The following is a 20,504-nucleotide window of genomic DNA, read 5'->3' as shown; positions in this document are numbered from 1 at the left end:
TTTCCTAAAGAGCAAAGGGAGTTACTAAGTTGTTCGTCTGCAATATTTGTCTTTCCCTATCTGTTCGGTAACTGAAATTAAAATGCCATCTTAGCGGCATCAGTTTACCTTTTCTGGGGAAGGAAGATCAGCAGACGTGAAAATTCAGACCAACCATCTTAGAGGCTTCATATCCTATGATTGGGCCTTTATCAACCTCATGGTTACTTTCAGTAAGTGAAGATCCAACAATTTTGGTAAAAGGGAGCCTAAAGGAAATTCTAGAGTATAAAGAAAAATTAGTAATTGTTTGAGGGGGCGAATATATGTACATCCATATAAAGATACTTTAGTTTAAAAATGAAGTTTAGAAACTTTGGGGGGACTCCTGAGTTTTCTGGCTACAAAGATCAGCAAACGAGGTTGCTCGTAAACTACTGTTATGGCTGCCTCTCGTTTTCGTAGCTGTTTCTCTTTGCTTTATTTGGATACTTACAACAAATTTTTCTTTAGCGTCCGAGTGCCCTCCCCGCGCCCCCCCCAAAAATGTTTCTATATACATATTTTACACACGTGGATAAAAATGGTTAATTCAGTACATATGTTGAAATGAAAAGCTCATTGTTAGATATTTTTTGACAAATGATTAGTCTTCATATGTACCTGGTCTTGGATCAATAGAGATAATTGACAAACTAAGTTTATGTAATTGATTTTAGTCTGGTGAAATTAGAATTTCTACCTTGTGATATGGTGTTTTAGCAAATTATGGACAATAATTTACCAAAACAAAAGAGTATGAAGTAATATAATTGAAGAAAATTACAAATGATTACTGAGTGTTTGAATCATTTTTAGTAATCAAACTTTAAAGCGCAAGCCAAAAAATTATTATTTCAAATAAATAATAATAATAATAATAAATTATATATAAAATTGCATTTCGAAGATAGTACACTACAACTGAGACAGATATGTTGTTCCATTAGTGCATTTCGTGATTTAAAATTGTATGTTTACTATATATATGAACTAAATTATTTTGAAATATAGACATCCTCACATGTTAGTGTTTCTGCCGCATATGCAAGCACACCATCACCCAAAGCTTAATGCGCTGGATTATCGACACCAGAATGTGGCTATCATTTAGAGGTAATTCACTACCAAATAGTTAATATACTGAAATGTAAATTATACTTCAAAATCATTTATGCTTGTTTAAACACAGATTGGTGAATTTGTTCACTTGATGAATGGACGAATACCTCGCCATATTATTGCTGAGGCAATCATTGTGTCCATTGATCTGACCAAGTCTGTAGGGGGAGTAGAGCTAGGTAATGAGTTTGTTGAAATTAGTATTCAGAAAGTGTTGAAATCTTTATATCCATTGCCTCGACAATTTTCTGGGATGCGTGTATTGAGGATGCTAATAACAGTAAAACTACGATACCGTAGAGGGTCTCTGATGTAAGTGTTTTTGTATACAGTTATTATACAATTTTGGACATGTTTTATGCAATTTCATAATTAACGTATATATATATACTTAAATAGATCTATTGTTTTCCAATGCAGATCGAAAAAATATGATATGCAATTTTGGTTGGAGAATGACATGGTGGCGTAATCAAGGGTTATTTGAGGTCAATTGGACATGTTTTAGTTTAGGATTGATTTGTATGTGTTTTTGAATATTGTATAATGAGACGAGACAAGATCGATTTTTCTAAATGATCAAATGTGTTATACTTAAATAGATTTATTGTATACAGTTGTTATTTGTTGTGTGTAGCGAGTGAATCTTTCAAAATTGTTGATGGTTTTTTGTTGCCGTAGTTATTGATTGTTATACAGGTTATATAGATTATTATACAAATTATAATAGATTACAATACAGGTTAAAAAAAAAAATTGTTTTTGCCGGCGGTTTTTTATTTTTGCCGGTGGTTGACTTTTACTGGCAATTTCTTAAATCTGCCGGCAAAGTTATGACTTTTACCGCCGGTAAGAAAACTGCTGGTAAGAATTCCCGATGGGCATATTTTCGATGGTTATTATTACCGCCGGTAAAACTTTTACTGGCGGTTTTTTAGCTTTTTCTGGCGATTTTCTCACCACCGGAAAAAGTCGAAACCCTTGTAGTGCACATATCAATTATTCTAATTTACATTTATCACATGCCCGACGCTTACCAAGTGCGACATATTTTTTTACAGAATTTTCCGTTATAGCTCCTTACCGGTGGTCACCTATATCCTCAAAATGATCAATATCATTTTCAACCTATGCTCGATCCTAATTCCAAATTTTTCATCTCCTTAACACGATCCAAATGTTCTTACATTATGTATGTAAAGTTGTGTGTAAATATCTATGTACATATAGCATTGCCCATCCGAGAATAGGTCAAGTCAAATGAGATCAAGCTAGAACATGTGAAGATTGTTGAATAGGTATTGAATATATTGACGAAGTCTTTAAAAATAAAAGCCTTCAAGCATCTCCAAAGCAAGCTCGGGGTGACTAAACGAATGAAACTTTTCAAGATATTAAAGATGCATGTTTAAGGGGGGAGAGTGATGGTATTAAACATGCACAAGAATCATAGGGTAGCAAATGAATTTGGAAGAGAAGAAAATGGAGAGTTTCACGTGGAAATTCAAGACAATTCAACACAATGAATCCAACACGTTGAAAGATGAAATCGAGAAAGTTTTTTGAATTACAATAAAATCTCTTGTATTCTCTAGGTAAAGATAAGAATTAATGTTCTGTATTTAGTTTTTGATAGAATCTTCCTTATAAAAGGTTGTGTAATCTAATTCATCAAATCATTCCACCAAGAAATATAATTCCTCTCTTCTAAAAATACACGTGAGTATTTTGGAGTGAAAGGGAGAAAGAAGTGACAACATAGGCCAACATTCGGGACCCAATGTAAGATTTCTCGAGTGCAGCCAAAGGCTAAGGTTGATAGACTATGACGAAGAGTCGGCCTTCCCGGGTTGGGGCATAAATCTCAAATTAATGGTGAAATGCTTGATGGCGAGTATTTCCTAATTAGTTGGTCCTTGCACAGCACATGTAGCAATGACCAGGCCCTCCTGTGCGCATGTTGTAGGCACGGAGCCTATGACTACATCAAATATCATTTCATTTCATTTGTTTCTATTGTTAAATGAAATATGGAGATACATTTTTATAACTCTTCATCTCCCACTCCCCAAGGATAATTTTAAATTTTATTATACTCATTTCCATTCCATATTCAATCACTAGATCTACCTAAAACAAATGATAAGTACATTGCGGATGAAACCTGTGAGTGCCGAGAGAAAAAGAATGAAAGCAACACCGAAACCTAGGTACGCCCACGGCGTATTAAAATTATTCCGCCTCAGAGAAGCCACAGCTTGGGGCCAGCGCCGGCTGCTGTATTCTGCAGCATCCCTGCATGCCTTGGCGAAGTGAAAATCCCCAAGTTCAATTTCGGAGCACAGTTTATTGAACAGATCAGAAGCGTCTTTATGGGACCCCAAATAGTTGCATATGATCCCAGCCTTTTGGAGCACATCCACGTCCTTGGAAGTGTTGATCAGCCTGTCCATGATGAACGCATACGATGTAATGTAGCTCGGCACGCTAGGGCAGCATTGCTCGAAGGCCATAAGGTTTCTCAAGAACAGCTCGGTTGAGTCGTCGATGTGCAGCGTCGGAATTTCGAAAGAAGCTCTGGAGAACCACCACCTTTTGAGGCCGGAGGGGGCGTCAAATTTGACCTGGAACGGGCTTTTGGCGTTGTGCGACTGGGATTGGGTTTTGGCATTGGAGGACTTGAACTTGACACCAGCGCATTCTAGGTCTGAAGCAGATTGGATGAATTGGTAGCAACTCTCGGCCTTCGGCAGATTGGCCGGACGGTAATGCATGTGAAGAAGATGGAGGATGTGATATATCTCTGGAGTACTGTTGTCATCACCATTGGCTTCTGGTAGGGTGACGAGTAGATCACTGAAAAAAGACAATACGCAATTAATAAGAAAAACGTCTTGTCGGGCTTGTCGGGCTCTGGTTTTCTCCTCTGTGAGCTCGAAGAGTTTCTTAATAACGAAGAACGGAATCTGGTTCTCTAGTAACAACAAATCTCGCTGAACAGTGCGGTAGGCTAGGCGGCCGCTGCCAAAAATTTTGTTGAAGCAATTAAAACAACGTTGTTGACCTTGATGCATCCGTGTTCTGTTCTTGTTACAACAAAAACAACCACCCACTCTTGGTGAATTATTCAGAGAGTTGGATGGTTCATTCTTTTCGTCATGCCTGTAGAGAAGTTCGAGTATAAAACAAGCATCCACCAAAAGCATCTCTTGGTTCAGCGCCAGAGCCGCTTCTTCCGCATAGTGCGTCTTTGCCTCGTCGACAGACTTCCAAATTTCCTCCTTGTACTCATTTAGTATTTCCATGGCTTCCTCCTCGGACTGGGATTTGGTCGCCCTGTAAATGAGTAATGTCGCGTAACTCGTTTTGATATCTTCCGTGGGAGAGTTTTCCAGGTGCTCATCTTTTCTATGGAGAGGACCAATGGAGACGAGCCGAGGAGTGTAGGCAGTTTCCTTGAGCTTGCGAAGATCTTCTGGTACCCTGCAAATATGAGCAAAAGACATGGATTGGATCCTCTGTGACTGTTGATCAGGACCTTCACGGATTTTGCTGACGACGGCTTCTGAAAGGCTCTGTGGAGCTACCGGCTTGGCATCTTTCCGGCCACGTTTGCTGGATACGGATTGCAGCTCAAGACTGCCCATTGATTGATTTTGGCCGGTCGCCGGTCGGTCAATTCAATTTCCTATAGGATTGTGAAGTCACTGAAGTGTATATATGCTAAACTGCCAATGTCGTCGTCGTCGTCACTCACGAGTCAGATAAACAGCAAATTTTATCGGACTCCATAATTTAGGCTGCTTGACTGAAATAATTATAATAGTCAAGCAGCTTTGTTCTGACTGCAATTTTGCTGTTACTTTGCCTGTCGATGTCCTTTTTTCTAAATAAATGTAGTTTAATAGCTAGTTGTCTTGTTGTATGTGAAGTAAATTTATGTAGTTCACATTTACAGTTGTTGCAATTTTTATTAAAAAGTTCTGTTAACGAGTGGCTTTTTTTGGTTAAGGTAATAACCTCTTTTTTTAAAAATCTTTTAAGTAATTTATTTCTTAGTAAAATATTTTAAACTACATTGTATCTATTTTTAACTAATAAAAATATTTAAATACTGAAAATAAAATACATTAAATGCTTTTAGAATATTTGTAAGCAAAACTGTACTTTAAATTTTACCACCAGAGCTACTAAATTTTTTGCTTCCTTATAATTCAGTTAAGTTTTTAATTTTTCATCAATTATTCTTAACAAAAACTGACCTAATATTCATTAATATAAACTCAAAAATAGTTTAATATCAAAATTAATAAAAAAACCCACAATTAAATAATTTTGAAGTTTTTATTAATATACATTATGTAAGCTTTCGTTAACAAAAATAGATAAAAATTAAAAGAAAAAATAAACTGTAACAAAAATTAAAATTCGCTGACTGTGATGATAAAAATTTAAATACTAACAAAATAATTTACACAAAAATTAAATCATTTCAGGTTTTCAACATTGTCTTCGTGTTCCAGAAGAGTTGGCTTCAATTAATTAATTGCCATGCCACGCCACCCAGTTGTATTAAAATGAATTTCTACTCAAGTCTTCAGAATAATTTATAAAATGCCACCTATTTGTGCAACTTGCGAAGGCTGTTTTTGTCGCCTTCTCGGTGGCCGACATACCTTTCCCTCCCAGTCTTCTTGTTTGACAGGAAGACTTTTACTTTTCCTTCCAGGCACGTGGTGTTAGGAAATTTCAAACCAGATATAATACAAAAATCGTTCTTAGCTGAATCCGGACTTATTTGATTTCGCATAGTAAAATTGGGTCGGATTTTTATGGGTTGAGTTATTATTGATTCTAAAACAAAATCACAAAATCAGAAATCGCTTATTTGTCAGAGAATTTACTTTGAGAGTTTGTTTCCTTTTGCATAAGTTGGAACACGCAGGCACTTTTCTTTTGGTCTTTCAACAACCATTTTTATAGTATATACCACAAATATGACGGCGGAAGCAAAATGAACATAAATCAATTTCTTAAGGGCTTAATCATACATAACAACATAACAACGAATCAAATCCGATAAATCACAATATTTGAGGCTCTAATCACAACTTGCACTTCACGAATCTTTTAGTTAGCCACCCAAGACTAACACGCCAAATAGTCTAATCGCTACGTCAACTCCCTCACCTGAAATGATGGTAAAAACAAGATAAGATACAAGATTCACTAAGCATAACAAATGAATATAGATTAGGCTGGGTATAGACTTTTCCACACTGGAGCGCATCCCACTAAAATAGATAAAACAGACTGTTGTGGTGTGATACCCAATAAGTCCAAGGCGATGATGTTTTTTGGTCGGGTAAGTTGTCTATCATAGGCTTTGGCCCGGAATTGATAGAATGAAGAGAGGTCCAACCCACAAATAGGCGGTCCGACAAGAAGATGGCCCAAGTACACTTGTCTTGTTTTTTTGGAGAAAAGCTGGGCTTAGCCCAGCTGCTCAAAACATGGACCAAGCCCACTGATTCAAGCCCATTACTTACCTCCTATCTTAAAGCCCTGATTCAGCCCATACTCTATCTTATCTTGCCCTAGCTGATCTGATGGAAGAGCTACGACTTGGTCGCTGGCCGTTTGAAGCTCCAGGTTTGATTCTTCCTTATCCCTCATCCCTTCCAGATACCTAGGAGGCCGATCCTCATCTTGATGGCCTGCTATCTGTTCTTCGAGGGTTATCTATATCTACCGAGTATACGAGAAGAGTAAAAAGATGTGCAGAAAATCGGAGAAGAAAGATAGAGTCGAGAGTGAGAAGAGTGTTCCTTTAGTGGGGTTGTTTCGCATCCTTGTGTGGGTGTATCATTCTCGGTTGGGGTTTTCGATAGAGGCAGATTTGGGTGTTGATCAAGGGGTTCTTGGGTTGTGCTTGGAACCGATTATGAGTTGCCATTTGTGGGTGATGGACCGATCAACGCTGAGCCTTGAAAATCCATCTTCTTCTTCTCCATTGCCGAACAAACAGGGAGTTTTATTGTTCTTTGATTTCAGCTTTTGTTTTCTGCATTATTGCTTACTGTTTTGTGCGATTTTCTTTGCCCTAACGTTTTGGTTTCTTATGGGTTTTGCGAGGATAAATCCCTATAAAGTGGTATCAGAGCCTTGGTGGCTTCGCGGGTGGAAGAAATCGGCAATCTCTTGGCTGATTTCAGATCTGGGACGATTCGCAAAACCCTAACCCAGATCTAATTTTTTGGCCAAGATCTCCCTGATTCGGTTGTGTTAGCGCACGTGAGACCCATCAGTGGACTCCTGACGTCGAGGCGCACCAGTGTGTGCGGCGCGTGTACCTCGATTCACCGGCGGCGCATGGGACTCCGGCGCCTGCAGCTCCGGCACCTGCAGCTCCTGATAGCGAGCTCGTATCGACGAGCACGTCACTCCTACATGGTCTGTTTTCGGGTTCTCCCATTCCTTTACGAACTGTTTTGTCAGTCTGCTCGATGAAAAATTTCATAACCCAGTTTTAATTTCAGCAACTAGCAGGCCATCGGGTGGGGGTGGCCATTAGGTTTGGGGGTTACCCTGTGGTGGTAACCAATACGTGTTGCTAGAAATAGGGTTTGCCTGACTACTTGCCTTTTAACTATGATTACTTGCCTTTTAAATTGTGATAGAATCCTTTGTGTGGTTGCTGTTTTTTGTTGACTTCTTATTTGTTTTAAGTTGCAAAAAAAAATATTATTCACCTTAAAACTATACCTTAGGCCTAAGAATTTGTTTCATAGGGTCTAAGAGGCAGTGTGTTACTGCAGTCTACTTGAATTTGTTTTTGTGCAGCATTTTGTGTGTTTTGTGCATACCATGGCTACACAACACTTTGAGTTAGGTATGTTTAATGGAAAAGGTGATTTCTCAATTTGGCAACAAAAAATGAAAGGAATTTTGGTTCAACAAAAAGTCTCTAAGGCTATTGATAACACTTTTACTGAAACTGACACTAAGGAAGAAAAACAAGAAAAAGATGAACTTGCATATACCTCTATCATCTTGCATCTGTCAGACCCAGTTTTACGCAAAGTAGGTAAACATGATACAACTCAAGCACTTTGAAAAAAAACTAGAGGATCTTTATTTAAAACAGTCCACTCCTAACAAACTCTTCTTACTTGAAAGTTTCTTTGGCTTTAAAATGGATCCTTCTAAAGACATAGAGGATAATATTGATGTGTTTAATAAACTTTCCCAAGATGTTGCTAACTGTGGGGGTAAAATTCCTTATGAATATAAAGCTATTATTCTTTTAAATGCTATCCCTGACATGTATAAGGATGTAAAGAATGCCATTAAATATGGAAGGGATACCCTTACCCCAGATATTGTAATAGACTCACTTAAGAGTAAGGAGAGGGAAGTTAAAGCGGAAAGAAACGAGAGAAAAGGTGGAGAGATACACTATGTGAGGGGAAGATCTCAAACTAGGGGTGGTGAGGGACAACATAAGGGTGGCAAGAAAAAGGGTAGGTCTAAATCACAAGGGAAGGCAAAAGGTAGAAAATGTTTTGGGTGCGGTAAAACTGGACATTTTATAAAAGACTGCTATATAGAGAAAAATAAGCAAAGAGAGAAAGAAAAGAGCGAGGCAAATGTTATATCTTCTCAATGTGATAATGGGGAGGTATATATGCTAATGAACAATGAACCCTCTGAAATTAACCTATCTATAAACTCCCATATGCATGAGTGGATTTTAGACTCCGGGGCATCTTTTCATGTCACATCTCATAAACACTGATTTGAAAACTTGCATGAGTCTGATCATGGGCATGTCATTACTTGTGATAATGTTGCTTATAAGGTTGTTGGTGTTGGTGATATAACTGTTAAGTTTGAAAATGGTTTTATGCATACACTAAAAGGAGTTAGGTATATTCCACAAATAGGTAGAAATCTAATTTCTGTAGGGGAATTAGAGAAGATAGGTTTCACTGGTGGGGTTGGTAATGGCATGATTAAAATGTTTAAAGGCGCTCTTAGGGTTTTTTAGGCTGTTAGAAAAAATGGCATCTATATCACCTATGTGGAAGTACTTAGTGGCACTACTTCCACTATTGCATCGATTAACACTGATCACACACAAAAGTGGCATAATAGGTTAGCTCACGTAAGTGTTAAGGGACTAAAATTTCTTAACGATAAGGGTGTGTTTGGTAAGGATTAGGTGTCAGATTTTCCATTTTGTGACCACTGCGTACTTGGAAAACACCATAGGCTTTCTTTCTCATCTAGTAGTCATAAGACATCTAGAGTCCTAAAGTATATTCATACGAACTTATGGGGTCTTGGGAGCAATCCCATGTTTGGAGGAAATAAATATTTTTTATCTATCATTGATGACTACTCTAGGCGTGTATGGGTTTATTTGTTAAAAGAAAAATCAGATACTTTCCAAAAATTTAAAAATTGGAAAATTCAATTTGAAAATCAAACTGGCAATAAGATAAAATTTTTGAGAACAGATAATGGTCTTGAGTTTTGTAATGCTGATTTTGACAACATGTGTATTGAGAGTGGCATCACTAGACATAAAACGGTCCCTTATACTCCACAACAGAATGGAGTTGCTGAAAGGATGAATAGGACCTTACTTGATAAAGTTAGGTGTATGATGTTGAGTTTTGGTGTGCCTAAGTCATTCTAGGGTGAAGCTATTATGACTGCTTGCTATTTAACCAATTTGACTCCTTCTGTTGTGTTGAATGGTGATACTCCTTATGAACGATGGTATGATAAATGTGCTGACTATTCTATGTTGAGGACTTTTGGCTGTGTTGCTTTCTCTCATCAGAGTGAGGGAAAGCTAGAACCTAGAGCTAGGAAGTGTGTCTTCTTAGGTTACCCTAAAGGTGTCAAGGGATATAGGTTGTGGGATAGAAGTCAAAAGGGCGTGAAAATCATAATTAGTCGGGATGTCACATTTAATGAATTAGATATGCCATGTCTTAAGGATGAGTCTGATTGGGTGAATGATAAAAAGCAAGATAGTGAAGAGCCTGAGGTTGAGGTGGAGAGAGTGAGTACCCACATTCCCGTTACCCCTAGTAAGGTGGAGAATGATACTCAAGATCAGCCTATTATTGAGGAAGACAGTAGTGAGGATGTGATAGAAGAACATCATGTAGACCAAGACCCTTTAACCGATTACCAATTGACTAGAGATAGAGAGAGAAGACCTCATAGGATTCCTCAAAGGTTAGGAACCAACTATAGTCTTGCCTATGCCAGTTATCAAGAATTAGTTGACAAAGAGCCAAATACATATGATGAGGCAATTAAAAGTGAAAACTCTAAGGAATGGGTCAAAGCAATGAAAGAAGAAATGAACTCTCTTTATAAAAATCAAACTTGGGAATTAGTGCCTAAGCCAAAAGACAAATCCTTAGTGGGTTGTAAATGGATTTATAAAGTTAAAGAGGGTACTAGTGGGAATGAACCAATAAGATTCAAAGCTAGGTTGGTAGCTAAGGGGTTCACACAAAAAGATGGGGTAGACTATAATGAAATCTTTTCTCCCGCTGTCAAGTATACCACTATACGAGTAATGCTAGCCTTAGTTGCACACTTTAGTTCCACAGGTCAACTAGGTTATGCCAATGTGCACACTTCCCCGTACATACAAAACATGACCCCCAAATGAATATAAGCCCAATCTCATGCACTATAATGTTATGCAATATGCCACATAGTGGCAGAGTCGGTCGGTAGTGACTAGGTACTGGTTGTCAATTCGTGACTAGGAACAACTAGTCGACAACTGCCCTCGGCTTGATGACGGTTTGTCCTAGTGTCACCAAACAATCAACACGTTACTTCATTGGACGACAGCTCACGCCTCTTGTCATTACCACTTGCACCCACAAAATAAAACCATAACCATATCATGATATACACAACACCAAGGGTGGGTGTCCAGCGATACCAGCTTGCCCGACCCGTCTATAGTCTGTCGTAACAACTGATAACCGATGCCCATACATCTAGGCATCAATTGCCACGACCCAACGATTGATAGTTAGTAGTTGTATATCCCACACCCTACAACTCACACAAGCAAATCCTAAGACTCCTGGTTACAACAAGTCACCCCATAGGGCATCCACAACCATAACTGACTCACTAAAAACCTAGCCCAAACCAGGTTCGACATCATTTCCAATGAAGTATGGGTGATAGAATACCTCGTAAGCACTTACCGAATTAAACCCCGGAAGTCTACTGTCTAATTTAATTTAATAAAATTCGCACAATAATTGTTTATAACGTACACAATTAATTTCTAGAACCAAATTGGGTTGAGAAAAGATATAGAATTCATATATCGAATGAGAATCACAAAGGAAGTAAAAAACTTGCCTTAAATTAACTGATTTGGGTGTTTATACGCCCACATGCTGCTAAATTGATACACGTTGCATAACAACAATATATTCAACCAAAATTAATAAAATTACACCCAAAATTAAATTTCAACCATACAATATTCTCAGTATAATTTCCTTACGTACCTGAATATTCAAACCTTGATTATACTGAATTTCTACAATTTTTCTTGAATTTTTCTCCCACACTTAAGCTTCCAAGCGTTGCTTCCTCTTCACCATTTTCTTCACTGTTGCACCCGATTTCACAACCGAATTTACACCCTGTTTTGGACTTTAAAAGAGGTCAAAAGAGGGGCCTTAGAAAGCTACCGCGTGGTAGCACAGGTGCACCACCGCCTTAAGGCCAAAACGGCGTCGTTTTGGGCGCCATTGGCTTGACAAAATTTCCACAAAATTCCTCCTAACGCATGCACCAGTGAAGCCTTGATCCAACCACCTGCCACAAGCCCCCTCGTGTGCGCGACCGCTCGTACTAGCCTTCACCTTTAACTTATAAGCGCTCCAATTAAATTTAAAGTGAATCACGACCACTTCTGCAAGTCACATTTCAGCACCCACAATTTTCATTAATTACACATACTTGAACTTCTTTTTTCACTTATTCCACTAACACCCCAAATTTTCAGAAATTCTCCCAAATTAATTTATTTTAATCTTTCTTTATTTTCATAAATACTCCTAAGGTTTTTAATAATTAATTGCCTCTTTCTTTTAATATAAAAAATAATTTAATACCTATTTTTAACCCATAAATATTCAATAATCACCGTAAATACAATGATTAATAGTTGTTAACCGTTCCCACTTTAATTTAATAATTATTAGGTGTTCCCTATTAAATTAATAGTTATTATTTATTTCTGAATTACTGGGATGTTACAGTCTCCTATTCTTAACAAAATTTCGTCCTCGAAATTTCTCATCCGTTCATTTAAACTACTAAGGGAGACACACCCCATCATTTTCTCCTAACACTTAGAGTTTAACAATTCCCAGCTCACTAACCTTCCCATCTTGATTCGCGTTCACTCCACTTCAATGAGGCAATTTCATGATTTCCATGATAATATCCCACATTATCTTTATGACATTTCATATCATCATTTTCCAGTATTCTCACAAGTTCGAGTTCATCAAATCCACTATGTGACATTATACTCTAATCATATCCCATTAATTTGTTACCTTATTTGGTCACGCTAAAACCATGGGCATGATAACCCACTTAAGGAACACCATCATCATCAACGAGTTTCCCTTGATATAATATCATATTCCAACCATCACTTCAAGGCTATCTCGTGTTCCCATCGCACTCTCGTTTGGCAATATCTCAACCACATATCAATCTAAGTACAAGCTCAGAATACAGAGGTATTCAATCCCAATGATAATTTGATTCGTAGCACAAAGCTTAGTGTAAATACAACTAACTTCATATGCTATCGGTAGTGGCAGGGATGGAGCTATCTACTTCTCGAAAGACGTGTTAGTCTCGAAAATCATGTCGAGCAGCTACTTCTCGCCCTCAAAGATTCCTAGACATTAAACTTATTTTTCAACATATCATTTTACTATTTTTTTTTATTTCCATAATTTCTCTTTATTTCTAAATCTTATTTCTTCAAGAATTGCATAAAAATTATCTAGTATTTCATAAAATCTAATTTATCTTCACTAATATCCCTTATATAATATTTCTATCATTCTAAAATTTTCATGGAATTTTCCAACTTAAATTCCTATTTTTCCCTTACTTTCTAATAGCTAAATATATAATTATTACATAATAATTATCTAATCTCTCATTTTATTCAGTTTCTCTTCACTAATATTTCTTAAATAATACTTCTAACATTTTGAAATTTCCTTGGAATTTTTCTGAATTAAAATCTTATTTTTCTTTATTTCCATAATAGAAAAATCTACTTAAATAATTAATAAATTTAGCATTTCCAAAAAATTCTTCACAAAATAAATCATAAACAACATTCCAAATTTAATAAAAAATTTTGCAAAATTTTATCTCTTTTATTATTTTTTCTTTTATTTCTTTTCTTTTCTTTTTATTTCTTCTGGCGGGCGCGTGTGGGCCACGCGCCTTCGCCTCACTTGAGGGCGCGTGCGGCCACGCGCCCGACCCCCCTCCCTCACGGTCGTCTTCTCCGGCGGCCCTCCTCACTGCCGACCGACAATCCGACCTCGAATCTTGATTTTTCTCCTTCTATCCTCAAGATCTTGCTATTATGAACACAATGGAGCAAAAATTAATAAAAAAATGAGATCGAACTTACCCCGAATCGGCCGAATACCCCTCGGCTCTGGCGAGTAGCGCGATTCCGGCGAAGCTTCGATTCGCCTTATCCTCTGCTCTGTTGGTCACCAAACTTAACAGAAACGTTGCCCACGAGACGAAGATCAAAACACTACTCCAAAACCTCTCAACACTGCCCCAATCGACTGCTATTAGAAGACAACTTTCGGATGAAATGGGGCTGTCCAGGTGCAGCTATTTATAGCCCAAATCCGACGCAACTCGTCCTATCATGGACGGCCACGCGTCCTAGAGGCCACTCTGGCGTCACTTCGGCCATTTAATGACCCCCCTACCCTGAGATCCGATCGCAAGCGCGGCCATGCTCTGGCCGCGCGCTGCTCTGCAAAATCCGTATTTTTTGAATTATATATATATATATACATACATATATTACATATATTCATACATATATACATACGTACATACATACATACATACAAAATTATATACATACATGTTTAGCTATACACGTACATATACACTAAATTATATACATACATGCTATATACATATATATACATACAAAATCCCATTTAACCACCAAATAATTATTTATCTTAACATTCTATAATTTCTTTAGGGTCACATGCTTATTTTATCATTTTACTTTAATTAAATACTTTAATTACATATCATATAAACATAACTTAATTAAACCAATATACTATTTATTTATAATGACTTAGGGTATTACATTCTCCCTTCCTTACAAAAATTTCGTTCTCGAAATTTGATTATTCACTCATTCTAACTATGGGGGTCTTCGAACAGGTACGGATAATTGAGCCTCATGTCTTCCTCTCGCTCCCAAGTTATCTCTTCACTCACCGGGTTTCTCCACAAAACTTGCACCAAGGGAATTGACTTATTCCTTAGAACTTGATCCCTACGATCCAAAATGTTTACTGGTTTCTCCACGTACAAAATATTTTCTTGAATCTCGATAGCCTCAGCTGGCATTACTTGGGAGGGATCGGGCTCGTGTTTATGGAGTTGCGACACATGAAACACGTCGTGGAGGTTTGACAGGGCCACCGGTAGAGCAAGTCGATAAGCGACTAGTCTAATTTTTTCCACTATATCGTATGGACCTATATACCGGGGGCTTAACTTGCCCTTTTTCTTGTTGCTTCTAGTCACCATTCTCAGTGGAGATATCTTTAGGTATACTTTGTCGCCCACTTGGAACTCTAATTTCCTTCTTCTTGTATCTGCATAGGATTTCTGGCGATTCTGAGCTTCCTTAATTCTCTCTTGAATGATTTTTATCTTTTCTGTCGTTTTCTGAACTATCTCGGGTCCCAAAATTTGACGTTCACCTACCTCAGTCCAGCATATCGGGGATTTACATTTTCGTCCGTACAGGGCTTCATAGGGAGCCATCTTAATGCTGTTGTAGTAGCTGTTATTGTAAGCGAATTCTACTAATGGCAAATGCTCATCCTAGCTACCTGGAAAATCAATAGCACAAGCTCGCAGCATGTCTTCTAGGGTTTGAATAGTTCTTTCCGATTGGCCATCAGTCTGGGGATGATAAGCTGTACTTAGCTTAAGCTAAGTTCCTAAACTTTCTTGTAAACTTCCCCAAAACCTAGAAGTGAACCTTGGGTCGCGGTCTGATACAATGCTTACAGGTACTCCATGTAACCTGACAATCTCGTTTACATCCTGTTGAGCTAATTTGCTTATTGGTTGGCTTACTTTCATGGCCAAGAAATGAGCAAACTTAGATAGTCTGTCAACTATCACCCAGATAGCATCATTTCCCTTAAGATTTCATGGCAATCCAGTCACGAAATCCATCGTAATGTGTTCCCATTTCCACTCTGAGATTTTTAACTGTTGCAAACTTCCACCCGGCTTCTGATGCTCAATCTTGATTCTCTGACACGTGTCGCATTGACTTACGTATCTTGCCATGCTTTTCTTCATTCCTAGCCACCAATACACAGTCCTCAAGTCTTGGTACATCTTGGTGGTGCCAAGGTGTATCGAGTATCTGGATCGATGGGCTTCTCCCAAAATTACTTGTCGCAATTCCCTCACACGAGGTACAAATATTCTACCTTGAAAACGAAGGATGTTTTCTCTTACCTCAAATTCTGGTTTCTTTGCTCGCCCATGTTCGTCCACCCATGTCTTTATTCGAGAGTCTTCCGAGTAGGCTTGTCGTATCTGATCCATTAGCTCTGGTTGCAGCATGAGACTGGCTGCATAAGCTGAGTTTCCTCGAGGGACTACTCCTACCGTCATCAAGCTGAAAGCTTCAACTAGCTTCTACTTTGCCATCATCATTCCGGCCATACAGGGGGTTTCTTTCCTGCTTAGGGCATCTGCTACAACATTAGCTTTACCGGGATGGTATTGAATAATACAGTCGTAATCTTTTAACAGCTCCATCCATCTCCGTTGCCTCATGTTTAATTCTTTTTACAAGAAGACGTATTGTAGACTCTTGTAATCAGTAAAAATTTTGAACTTCTCGCCATATAAATAATGCCTCCAAATCTTTAAGGCAAACACTACTACAACCAACTCCAAATCGTGAGTCGGGTAGTTCCGCTCGTGGTTCTTGAGCTGTCGAGATCCGTAGGCAATGACCCTACCGTGCTGCATCAGCACACACCCTAAACCGTTTCTCGAGGCGTCAGTGAAGACCATGAATCCTCCTGATCCATTTGGCATAGCTAGTACCGGAGTGGTTATCAGCTTATCCTTAAGTGTCTGAAAACTTTCTTCGCACCGCTCACTCCAGTCGAACTTCACCCCCTTCTGAGTTAACTTGGTGAGGGGTGTTGCAATCTTGGAAAACCCTTCTACGAACTTCCTGTAGTAGCCGGCTAATCCTAAGAAGCTCTTGATTTCAGTAATCGACTGAGGTTTCTTCCAATTCGACACAGCTACTATCTTGGCCGGGTCGACCGATATTCCTTCGACCGATATTACATGCCCCAAGAATGCCACCTGGTACAACCAAAATTCGCATTTCAAAAATTTGACATACAACTTATGTTCCTGCAATGTTTGTAAGACCACTCTCAAGTGCGTGGTATATCAGTATGTCGTCTATAAACACGATCACAAACTTATCCAGGAATGGCCTGAAGACTCGATTCATAGTATCCATAAAAGCTGCTGGGGTGTTAGTTAGTCCGAACAACATTACTAGAAATTCGTAGTGCCCGTATCGAGAACGAAAAGCTGTCTTGGGTACATCTTCTGCCTTGATCCTTAGTTGGTAGTACCCTGATCTCAAGTCGATTTTCGAGAAAACCTTGGCTCTTTGTAACTGGTCAAACAACTCATCGATTCTAGGAAGTGGATACTTATTCTTGACTGTTATCCTGTTTAACTGTCGATAGTTGATACACATCCTCGGGCTCCCATCATTTTTCTTAACAAAGAGTACTGGTGCTCCTCATGGTGACATACTTGGCCTGATGAATCCCTTATCCAATAACTCTTGTAATTGAATCTTTAGTTCTCTTAATTCTACAGGGGCCATTTTATACGGAGGTATTAAAATCGGACCTGCACCTGGCACGATTTCTATAGCAAACTCGATCTCTCGCTGGGGTGGCAAACCAGGCAATTCGTCGGGAAACACATCCCCGAACTCTCTAACAATTCGTACCTCCTCAATCTTTAACGGCTCCTTGCCTTTCTCTTGGACACAAGACAAGTATCCTCGTGCTCCTTGACATAATAGTTTCTCAGCCTTTAGAGCCGAGATCCATTTCCGATCACTTGCCCTCTTTTGCCCTTGAAACTTGACGTTCAAGTCTCTGCTTCTGAGACAGACTGTTTTAGCTTTACAGTCCAATGTCACATTATACTTGGTTAGGAAGTCCATTCCTAGGATTACGTCAAAATCTTGAAATTCCAAAAGGATTAGATCCACCAGGAACTCGACTTCTCCTATTTGAATCTTCCTATTTTTGTATCCTGATGAAATTTCTAAAGACTTCCCCATTGGGGTTGCGACAATCATCCGACAATTCAAGTTTTCTGGTTTATCTCCTAATACTTTAGCAAATACATGTGAAATGAATGAATGACTTGCTCCTGAATCGATCAGAACATGCATAGAGATACCAGATAAGAGCATGGTACCTTCAATTACGACTGGGTCTTCTGCCATGTCTTGTCGTGTCAAATGGAACACCCTTCCTTGTTGCACTCTGGCATTTCTGGATGTCCCTTGAGGTTGACTCGCCAGTCGCGGCTTGGGACAATCCTTTGCAAAATGACCAGTCTGCTGGCAGTTGAAACAAGTGATTCCCTTCTTTGGGCAATTTTGGTTGAGGTGTCCCATTTCTCCACAGTTGTAACAACCTTTTGTTCCAAGTCGGCACGACCTTCCAGGGTGTTGCTTCTAGCACTTGGTGCACGGAATATCAGGCATGAACTTTGGCTTCTGGAGTTCCAACTTCTTGCTCGTTTTATGACTGCTCCCATGCCGACTTTCTCCTTGGATAGCTTCGATTCGGCTTAGATTGGCCTCAGTGGTAAAGGCTTGCAACACCACTTCTGAATAAGACTGAGTACTTATACTACTCAACGCCCTTTGAAGCTTCAGATTCAGCCCTCCCAAAAACATCTGGGCTTTTATTCTTTCGTCCCCTTCGTATATAGGCATGTACCTGATTAACCGGTTAAAAGCGTCCTCATACTGGGCGACAGACATGTCCCCAGTTTGTTTTAGCTCCATGAATTCTCTCTCTTTTTTCATTCTTAAATTCAGGGGAAAGTATTTCTCATTGAAGAGTTCCTTGAATTGGTCCCAAGTGATGTAGGGTGCCCTAGCTTGAGGGGTCATTCCTCTCTTGACTCCCTTCCACCACCTATCTGCCTCATCTTGCAGCATAAAGGTGGCACAATTGACCTTCTCTTCTTCTCTGTAGTGCAGGTGGTCCAGTAGCTTTTCTGTTTGCTCGATCCAAAATTCCCCTTCGCTGGGGTCCGCGCCAAGCTTCCCTTGAAAAATGGGAGAGTTCTGCCGACGATAAAGATTGAGCATGCTGACCGCATGGCTGTCTCATGAGTGAGTTTCTTGTATGAATCCCACCATACTCCCTAGAATTCACTCCATTTGATCCAGCCGACTACTCCCGGCCTCTTGGCTGGAGTTGTCTTTCAAATGTTCACTTGTGTTTCCTTGCTGGTTGGGCGTCCTAGGCCCTACTGCTAATCTTCTTTGGGTATTCACCATCTGAAAAGAAAGTAACATTCTGGATTAGATAACAGGATCTTGTCATCCGATAAGGTAGGTCCTTCATTAATTCTATAGATATTACACATTCGGTTGCAAAACCTCATAGATACTACATAAGTCACATAGATCTTAGACACTATACAAGTCACGTAGATAGTTAGAATATTTCCCGTTAAATCTACTTCGGTCCCGATGACCTCCAAATCCAACCGTTCTTCTCATCCTCAGATTCGTATGGGGGTGCCTCGGGGTTGTTCATCATCACTTCTGTCTCTTCCTCATCTTCAGAATCGGTGTCCTCGAACTCGAGAAGGTCATCTTCAGCCCAGAATATGGGTATGTCGTCTTCTTCTTCTGCTTCAATTGGATCTGCCATCTCTTCTACTTTTCCTGGCTCGATCGGGTTTTCCATATCTTCTTCTTCTCCCTCTTCGAGCGGGTCCTCCACCTCTTTGTCGGGCTCATCTGCTAGTACCAGCCCGTATAACTCTACCAAAAGCTCATGAATCCGTGAGCAATAAAGTCAAAATTCAGGAAATTGCTCCCCTTACCGCACCCAATCTGCGAAATCTTGCAGGTCTCCCTCCAAAATGCCAACCATCATGTTAATCTGAAGCTGAACCAGGTCAGGCCAAAATCGATAACTTGGAGGTACATCATCAAGGATTTCTTCCATCTGGACTAAGTGCTCCATGATACCCTCGTTTGGCTGTGGGACCCGGTTCTCCAGACGGTGTGCCCAATGGTCGACTAAGATCTGCTCTAAAAAATTTTCAGCCATCATGTCACCACAACTTCCGTTAGTACCCCTAACTGCCCTCCTGTTGGTACTCTCATCCTGCTAGGCTTAATCTAAATTTTCCTTCCTAGGTATTCTACTTGGTTTGGGCTCTGATATTAACTGTAACAGCCTGCCTTCTCGGGCGTGTTATGACTTAGGAAATATGGTCTATATTTTTTTTTTTTTTTTGTTATTACATTATCCCGAAATTCCCTAAGACCGTATCTAGTGCTAGACGAGATATCTACACTAGAAAATAAATACAAGTGGAAGCTAAATCGAACCTGCTCATGGCAATGCATATAATAATAACTGGTCATGGCATTTATTACAAAGTTAACATATAAGCGTTTAACAATAAATACAATGTACACAATTCTTAAACTATCCATATTACAACATAACATGGTACATTTACTCGCATCTTGACATCTCGTGTCACTACTCATCACCAATCTCGGAATCATCTCTGCAAGTTCCGGCTGGAATGTTGAATGTTCCAAGGGCGAACCCATGTTAGATGAAGAACCATCTAAGTAAGGGTACCTAATGAAATGTCATGAGTGTATACAATATCTTTCATCGTAGGTGTCAACTGCACCCCTC

The 20,504-nt window shown here is 39.2% G+C and overlaps 3 protein-coding genes across 3 annotated transcripts; all 3 read right to left on the bottom strand.

Moving 5' to 3' along the window:
• Positions 1 to 3,266: 3,266 nt before the first annotated feature.
• LOC127788052 (uncharacterized) lies at positions 3,267 to 4,787 on the bottom strand. The gene has a single exon (XM_052316174.1). It carries the CDS (start codon positions 4,785 to 4,787, stop codon positions 3,267 to 3,269), a length of 1,521 nt encoding a protein of 506 aa, XP_052172134.1.
• Positions 4,788 to 6,326: 1,539 nt separating this feature from the next.
• On the bottom strand, positions 6,327 to 17,275 carry LOC127788051 (uncharacterized). The gene is made up of 6 exons (XM_052316173.1): positions 16,985 to 17,275; positions 16,435 to 16,866; positions 15,506 to 15,669; positions 14,731 to 15,304; positions 7,494 to 7,639; positions 6,327 to 6,330 (listed from the first exon to the last, which is right to left on the bottom strand). Exons 1-6 carry the CDS (start codon positions 17,273 to 17,275, stop codon positions 6,327 to 6,329), a joined length of 1,611 nt encoding a protein of 536 aa, XP_052172133.1.
• A 1,002-nt stretch (positions 17,276 to 18,277) lies between these two features.
• LOC127788050 (uncharacterized) lies at positions 18,278 to 18,922 on the bottom strand. The gene has a single exon (XM_052316172.1). It carries the CDS (start codon positions 18,920 to 18,922, stop codon positions 18,278 to 18,280), a length of 645 nt encoding a protein of 214 aa, XP_052172132.1.
• Positions 18,923 to 20,504: the final 1,582 nt, after the last annotated feature.

This window comes from Diospyros lotus, chromosome 13 (assembly GCF_014633365.1).
Source record: "Diospyros lotus cultivar Yz01 chromosome 13, ASM1463336v1, whole genome shotgun sequence".
Classification (NCBI taxonomy): domain Eukaryota; kingdom Viridiplantae; phylum Streptophyta; class Magnoliopsida; order Ericales; family Ebenaceae; genus Diospyros; species Diospyros lotus.
Note: the sequence above shows the minus strand (reverse complement) of the source record. Positions and strands in the feature narration are given on the sequence as shown.

What these genes read in the sequence shown, in the direction of transcription:
- LOC127788051 (XM_052316173.1), bottom strand. Translation starts at nt 17,275, where the DNA reads ATGTGTATCAACTATCGACAGTTAAACAGGATAACAGTCAAGAATAAG. An exon ending in CGACTCACGATTTGGAGTTG is followed by an intron (nt 15,670 to 16,434) that starts GTTGTAGTAGTG and finishes TGAAATCTTAAG; the next exon opens with GGAAATGATGCTATCTGGGT. An exon ending in GTATCAGACCGCGACCCAAG is followed by an intron (nt 15,305 to 15,505) that starts GTTCACTTCTAG and finishes TTACAATAACAG; the next exon opens with CTACTACAACAGCATTAAGA.
- LOC127788052 (XM_052316174.1), bottom strand. Translation starts at nt 4,787, where the DNA reads ATGGGCAGTCTTGAGCTGCAATCCGTATCCAGCAAACGTGGCCGGAAA.
- LOC127788050 (XM_052316172.1), bottom strand. Translation starts at nt 18,922, where the DNA reads ATGCTCAATCTTTATCGTCGGCAGAACTCTCCCATTTTTCAAGGGAAG.